The sequence below is a fragment of the Muntiacus reevesi genome, chromosome 1, assembly GCF_963930625.1.
Source record: "Muntiacus reevesi chromosome 1, mMunRee1.1, whole genome shotgun sequence".
NCBI classification, from domain to species: domain Eukaryota; kingdom Metazoa; phylum Chordata; class Mammalia; order Artiodactyla; family Cervidae; genus Muntiacus; species Muntiacus reevesi.
The window spans coordinates 179,967,673-179,975,643 of NC_089249.1; the positions used below are offsets into that span (position 1 = coordinate 179,967,673).

The window sequence follows — 7,971 nt, forward strand, 5'->3', positions numbered from 1 at the left end:
GTGGAATTTGGTTTTCTTTTGAGAAAATTGTTCATATAATTCTCCCATCTTTCTGCTTGATCTTCTTAGTGGTAGGCATCTGACTAACAATTAGAAAGCTGTATGACTATTAGAGGCATAATATATATGGTATTAACTTATAATACCATCTCTAAGGTTCTGAAAATTAACGTGAAATCGCTCAGTCGTGTCTGACTCTTTGCGACCCCATGGACTATAGCCTACCAAGTTCCTCGGTCCATGGGATTTTCCAGGCAAGAGTACTGGAGTGGGTTGCCATTTCCTTCTCCACTATAAGGTTCTACCTTAAACAAAATTCTTTACTTATGTTTATTTCACATTTGTATTCACTCCACTCCCACTGGAAAGCACATGCACACCACACACACATGTAAATACCTACGGGGCTGTTTCTTATTCTTGAATTTTATATTCAGCATGACATGTGTCAAGTGTCAGGAGATTATATAACTTTGATACAAATTTAGGTGCTTATAGTTAACTAAGCACAAATTTAAGACTGACCTCTGAGACCCTGGATGTTTTGTTTTTGTTCAAAAGGCTAAAATATAGATAGTAGGAAATAGGTTAGTTTCATTTGCCTTAAAATGTCAGTTTTGGGGATTTAAAAGGCAAAAATAAAATGAACAAGAGTCCACTAAATTTTGTTCCTATTTTTTTCTTGTTTGTATCATTCCTTCTTTTAGAAGGTTTTTTTTTTTTGCAAAAGAATTCTTCAAAGGTTGATGTTTTTTCCCTTGGATTAAGTGTTTATGATTATCATTGAAGTGTCTGATGACACTTGAATCCTACTTGAACTTGAGCCTTTTGTGATACTGATAGTTTTAGGATAAATTCAACAATTTTCTTTTAATATCTTTTTAAAACCAGAAGGTATTTTTAAAGTAGTTAACATGACTATACATGTGTATGATATTTAGCCACCAGGAAGAAAGAATATTGCAGTGAAAGACAGAGGACTATTTGAGACTTTGAGCCTAAAGAAAGACTCCACAAAAAGTTCAAAATGTACAGTCAACTAACTTCTTGTTTATACTAATAGTATAGGAAACTGCAAAAGGACAGAGCTGAGGAATGGCCTGAAGTCTCACTGCCTGGATCTGCAGCAGTGTCGTGCCTCAGGTTTTATTATGTTTGGTTTTCTTAGCACAGATGCAGCAGTAAGCAGCAACGCCACTCCTTCTCAGTCCTCGTCCATCAATGACATTTCATCCATGTCCACGGAGCAGACGCTGGCCTCAGACACAGACAGCAGTCTGGATGCCTCGACAGGACCCCTGGAAGGCTGTCGATGATAAGTTAGAAATAGCAAGCTTGTCATCAGTGAAGGAACTCTCACTTCCATGGGCGTGAAATGCTTGGGAGTTGATGGAACCAAATAGAAAAACTCCATGTTCTGCATGTAAGAAACATGATGCCTTGCCCCTACTCAGTTGTACTAGGCTTGCCTTGCTTAGATTATAAAATGAAGCAGATTATGTCTAAAGAAAAAAAAAGTACAAACCACACATTTAGAAATTTTGTTCAAGGTCATTTCAGGTGAGCAATTAGAATTTATGAATTTTTTTTTTAAGTTGTGCGATAATAGTGATCATTTCCCATCTTCAGTAACTGTTGGGATTTATATGCATGACACAAATGCTTGCTTGGATTTGCCCTCTAGCACTTTGGAAATCAGTATTTATAAAGCCAAATAATCTTCAAGGTAGTGCTGCTTCTAGAATTGTCTCTTAACCCTCTTAAGTAATTTTGTGTTTGTCCAGAAAAAAATAGATTTATATGTATTAATTGGCCACCATCATATTATAATATCTTACCTTCTTTTAGGGTATGAATTAACTTTCTTTCATATTTCAGAAGGAATATAATTAAATCTGTATAATTAAAAAAATGTAACTTTTCTTTAATTTGTCATGTTTTAGGCTGAGAATTATCACTGCTAAGACCAGGATACTTTGTTTTCTCTAAATTGTGTTAGTCTGGATGACTGTACATTCAGTTTTACTGCATGATAGCATTTTAAGTTTTGTTTTATGCTGCTTAAAACATATATATGTTTAAAATCCTATCTATGCCATCTCTTTTTCCTTGGTCTTCTGGACTTACTAATTTGAAGTGCTACCTAGAACTTCATCTTCTTTATTAGCCACCTAACACCCATGTCAATCATATGATGGCAAATAGATTCTTGACCCCATCACCTGCTGTTAGAGTAGAATTTTACGAAGTGATCACTAAAGATGATGGCAGTCACTTGCTGAGTGCTTGTTTTGCTTGCGCCTGGACTGGGTCCTATCTCACCTCCTCTAGGGTAAGATACATGATTTCACAAGGCAGAGTTTCCCTCTTCCAACACAGCATTCTTCCTCAACTTTCTTTCACAAAAGAAAGCACCCAAATCCCCTTTGGTCTGCTTTTGGAAGCAGGCTGACTCAGAATGCCTGTTTGTGGTCGTCCTCCAGTTTGTGGAGGCATTTCCTTTTCCTGAGGGGAGACCTTCTGAGAGAGGGAGGAACTGTCCTAAAGGGTAATTATTAGCTGTTAAATATCTCCTGATTTTAAGCTGCTCACCTGAAATTGATACTTTCAGACTAATATGGAAATTATTCAAGATTCAGTAAAATCCTGAGTATTGAAGTGTCATTGCAGAGATGGAGTTATGATGGTCACACACGGCTACCTGTGCTCGTGATGCTTTCCCCTGAGCTTATTCTACTGCAGATTCGTATCTTTTGTTCAGTTATTTTGGAAGCTATTGAGTCAACATTGTCACATTCTATAGAATGTGTTCTGAGGAGGAACTTTGTTAAGAAAGTTTATTATAAATATTATCTAAAATATATGATTCTCTCTATACCATTTGTATCTTATTGGTCTTATCACTGGAAACTGGAACCCTTGATGAACAAAATTAATATTGAAGTAATAAATAGTTTTCTATTGTGATGTTTAGACATGTTCAGCTGTAAGATGGAATACTAACTTGGATTGGGGCAGAAATACCTGTTACATAGCTGAGGATTATTTGGCTTCAGAGGCCTGATGGTATAGTGAAGAAAGTTATCGCTGTACATATATAAACATCTTAAAATGACCTAATACACATTCCTTAAAAAGACTTTACTAAATCTATCTTTGAAAAGAAAAGGAAAGGGGAGAGTTTAAAAAATACATTATCTGTCCTCAGCTTATGTATATGCAGCACAGGAACGGGAGGGCACATGGAAGTCCCACTGGGTGACAGTACATTCAGCCAGGTGGCGTTTATAAATGGAGCTAGGTGCCATACCGAGTGACTTTCTGCTCACTGCTTCCTCCGTTGTTCACGGATGAAGTCCATGATGGTATGGACGGGTTTCCTGCCAAGACCACCTGCCATCAGCAAGTGATGCGTGCACCCCAGCAGGCCACGGTGCTGCAGACCGCAGAGCTCCTCAGAAGTACCTCACCCCAGTTCAGGGTCCTCCCTCCTGAGCTGGGACGTGCTAGGGGCCTGGTGCAATGCAGATGGTTCCACACTGCTCTCCGTGGATAAATTCTGGTGTTGGATAAAGAACTGAAAAATGTGCTCAATTTTTCATCTTTTCTATTTTATTTTTGTAATTTATATTGTACACAACCCTGGAAGTAACTATTTTGGACACATATTTTTATAAACCAGGTAATTTATTATTAGCCTGGAATTTGGACTAGGTTCATTTTGTTTGTTGACTTAGTTTTTGTTAAAAAGGAAATGACTGCCTCCCCTGTCAGGTCTTGATTTCAAGGGCAGGCTCCAGAGAGCAGACAGTCTACAGAGTAGGAGAGCATTCTAGAAACATCCTGCTCAGCCTGGTCAGCTGTGGAGACAGGAGACAGAATCAAGGCTCTGTGCCTGCCTGTGCACCATGGCGCTCAGAGCCGCATCCTAAAGGAGAAATGCTTGGTAGGCCCCTGCTGACACCCAGAGTCCAGAGTTGAAACACTGAATGGGAGACTGTTTTAATCCAGATTTGATGCTGTGTAAAGTAATGGTAATGATATATGATGATGAGTTCATATTGGTTGATTTCTAATGTAACTCCTCTGGTGTTTCATACTGGTAGTAAACACAGGTGTGACCTTTCAGATTGCATATCTCAAAAGTAACATTGCCTAATGTTTTATAATAAAATATATTACGTGTGTTTTGATTGGTGAAAATAATACAAATACATTTTAAAAGAGAAGTATATAACATGTCCAATTTTTGTGTGTTTTTAAATGACATGTGACTGTGTATTTCTACATCACCATCTCTGATTACAGATTTAACATGAACACAAGCAGATATTGGAGTGTTGCCATCCCAGTCAATATTAATAGATGTTTTTAAATTGAAAAGCAAAATATTTCCGTTAGATCCCTTACTGAAAATATTCTGCAACTTCCTGAATCTAAATTTTCAGAAACATGCAGTGCAAGGTTGAATATTTGGAATAATTGTTTTCTCACAAGAGTGGCAAGAAGAATGGACCAATCAGTCTTTCACTGTATCATTTAAAATCCTTAACGGTGCCTGTGTGCTTGTGGTTTTCTGCATGGATTAGCCTCTTTCATTTTGCTTCTGGTTTTGAGGTACTTTAGGATTTTTACTACTTAAAACCACAGGAATAGAAGGGTGCACAATGGCTCACTTTCTCCTTGCTAGGACTAGAGTCATTCCAGATGGGTGAGTGTCAGTCTTATTTTTAAAGATATCTAGGAAAGGAAAGTGGAAGTCCTTCCGTTGTGTCCTACTCTGTGACTATATAGGCACATGAAATAGGAAAACATTTCTCTTGATAATGACCTGGGCTCCATTTCTCTTACCCTCCCCCTTCCCACTTTCAACGTAGATAGTACTGAAATACTTTAAATTTATTGACTTAAATGGTACATATAGATTTTTGTGGGATTTTTTTAATGGGAAGGGGTGTGGTGGTGTTCAGTCGCTAAGTTGCGTCCAACTCTTTGCGACCCCATGGACTGCAGCATTCCAGGCTTCCCTGTCCTTCACCATCTCCCACAGTTTGCTTAAACTCACGTCCATCAAGTCAGTGATGCCATCCAACCATCTCATCCTCTGCTGTCCCGTTTTCCTCCTGCCTTCGATCTTTCCCAGAATCAGTATTTCAAAATAACTTACTGTATACTTTCCTGAAGATTGTATTTTGTATTTAAGTGTAAGCTTACCTTTGGTAGTAAGGCAGTTATTTGATATTTTTGGTCTTTCATCAGGAAAGTTGGTAACCAAATCAATAATAACAGTAACAAAGTGGCAACAAAGTGGCCAGTAACATCTCTTTGAAGCCAAATATGATCATGACTTAAGAGGATATGCTGTAATGTTCTTTATCTTTCTGACTTACTTCACTCTGTATAATGGGCTCCAGTTTCATCCATCTCATTAGAACTGATTCAAATGAATTCTTTTTAACGGCTGAGTAATATTCCATGGTGTATATGTACCACAGCTAAAGAACATTACAGTATACTAACACATATATACGGAATTTAGATAGATGGTGGCGATAACCCTATATGCAAAACAGAAAAAGAGACACAGAAATACAGAACAGACTTTTGAACTCTGGGGGAGAACGTGAGGGTGGGATGTTTTGAAAGAACAGCATGTATATTATCTATGGTGAAACGGACCACCAGCCCAGGTGGGATACATGAGTCAGGTGCTCGGGCCTGGTGCACTGGGAGGACCCTGAGGAGTCGGGTGGGGAGGGAGGTGGGAGGGGGGATCGGGATGGGGAATACATGTAACTATATGGCTGATTCATGTCAATGTATGACAAAACCCACTGAAATGTTGTAAAGTGATTGGCCTCCAACTAATAAAATAATATTAAAAAAAAAAAATTAAAAAAAAAAAAAAAAATAAAAAAAAAAAAAGAGGATATGCCTATCACAGCAGCCACTGGGCACTTGTCACTCACTGTTTCCCCAGGGCCCAGGGAGTCCTTGTGAACAAGGGTGTTTGCTCTGCCATTTCTGTGCTGTGGGACTTTAGCATTGGAAGGGAAATTCAGAATCAATTTTCCAACCCCCTGCACAACAGTTGAGATGTAGCCACATCGGGAAGGGCACCACAGGGCCACCCTCAGAACACCGTCCCACTCACGCAGGCCTCCTGTTCTCACAGTCATGGACACCCTTGAGAGTCTACAGAACGCCGTCCCACTCAGGCGGGCCTCACTGTTCTCACAGTCGTGGACACCCTTGAGAGTCTAATGAAAACTGTGACCGCCTCCCCCACCCTTAGAAAAAGGCCATGAGCACAAGATTTTGCCAAACTTTCTGAGGAATCCTGAACCCTGGTGGTTACCATGTTAAGAGCCCCTTTCTAGAAGCAGTTTCTAGATGCTTTGTGATCTTAGAGGGAAGCACAGACTGCAAGAGGGTTCCCCTGATCTTCTCTGCTCTAAATGGTTCTGACACTTTTGCAGACAGATCTTGGGTATAGATAGGGACATTTTTACTCTCAGCCCCAGCATAAGTTGACATTCTTGTTCTGTGTTCAAAAGAGCATATAGAGACTCAATTCAGTGAAATGGGTTGTTTCCAGCATTCCTTCCACATGGAACTTAGCTGTAACGTAGGAACTGTAGGTTTATAGTGCAGAAATCATAGAAACATTGATATGATTAAATGCAGCTCTTCATTGTAAAGTAGTTCTGTGCTGAGTTTTGAAGTACAGTCTTGGCTCTATTTTGTGTATACACTTTGATTTCATCAAGAACAGGAATGAACAAAGAGGTTCTCTAGTTCACATTGCCATTCATGGCACTGAAGACGTTATCCACCCTCTGCTCAGATGGTTTTAATGAAGAGAATGTTCTTCCCACTGCATTTTTTTTTTTATATAGTTTTGACTGTTAGAAAGTTATTTCCTGGGACTTCCCTGCTGGTCCAGTGGTTAAGAATTCTGCCAGTAAATGGGACATGGTTTCGACCCCTGATCCAGGAAGATCCCACGTGCTGCGGGGCAGCTGAGCCTGTGCACCACAGCTACCAGCCGCCCACTCTGGAGCCCACGAGCCTGTGCCCCTAGAGCCCGCGCTCCACAACAAGAAGCCCCTGCAGTGAGAGGAAGCCTGTGCACTGCAGCTAGGGAGTAGCCCTGGTCCCCTACTAGAAGCCAGTGTATAGCAAGGAAGACCCTGTGGGGCCAAAAGGAAAAATAAATAATAAGGTAAAAAAAACAATAAGTTCTCTAACTGAACAGAAAACTTGGTTCCCACAACTTCCACCCATTGGTCCAAGGTCTTTCCTTCGGGTGAAATAGAGTGAGTCCGACCCATTTTTATGAGACAGGCTTTAACACATTAGTTGAAAAGATACACTCCAAGTCCTTCCTTCTCTAGCTTAAACTCAAAGTTCTCACAACCCTCTTTCATATGAAAAAGCTCCCAGAGCCTCATCACCTCAGAGCACCCTAAAATTATGGACGCAGATATGAATGTAATCTTTCTGCACAGCCTGAGCACGCACCCTCCAAGCGAGGCCACACTTATGAACACAGTCTCAGGTGGCCTGAACTTTAAAAGCCACGTTCCACTAGGGGCCTGTAGTCTAGCAAAATGACTGGGTTTTGTGATGCTGCGGTTAATCCTGATGCTGTCATTCCTCATAAGCATTCTGTCCGCCAGCTTGTGACATCCATCAGTTTTATGAGCATGAACAGGCCTTCTGAAAATTTATCCAAAAGGTGACTGACTGCCTTGAGTGGCAGGACCGAGTCTTAAGGCAGACCTAGCAGTCACAGTGACCAGAGCCACGTGGCCAGCACTTTGCCAGCCTCCTCACTAGAGTTCTTAGCCCAGTGGCTTGTCATTCAGCTCTTGTGGAGTGTTATCTTGCCACAAGGAGAGGAGGAAGCATCTTGATGGACACTGTGCAGAAATAATGAAAACACTTCAGCAGCTGCCTCTGATCTGC

The 7,971-nt window shown here is 40.4% G+C and overlaps 1 protein-coding gene across 5 annotated transcripts in view; it reads left to right on the forward strand.

Annotated features, from left to right (window-relative positions):
* MAPK9 (mitogen-activated protein kinase 9) overlaps nucleotides 1-4,237 on the forward strand; it is a 69,817-nt gene extending 65,580 nt beyond the window's left edge. For 3 of the 5 annotated variants that reach the window (XM_065917241.1, XM_065917242.1, XM_065917246.1), the window contains one exon: nucleotides 1,174-4,237. In XM_065917241.1, coding sequence (XP_065773313.1) covers nucleotides 1,174-1,316 — 143 coding nt within the window. In that variant the 3' untranslated portion in view covers nucleotides 1,317-4,237. Of the gene's footprint in view, nucleotides 1-1,063 lie in introns of all 5 variants that reach the window. The other 2 variants (XM_065917244.1, XM_065917245.1) reach the window with 2 other exon arrangements.
* The last annotated feature ends 3,734 nt before the right edge of the window (nucleotides 4,238-7,971 follow it).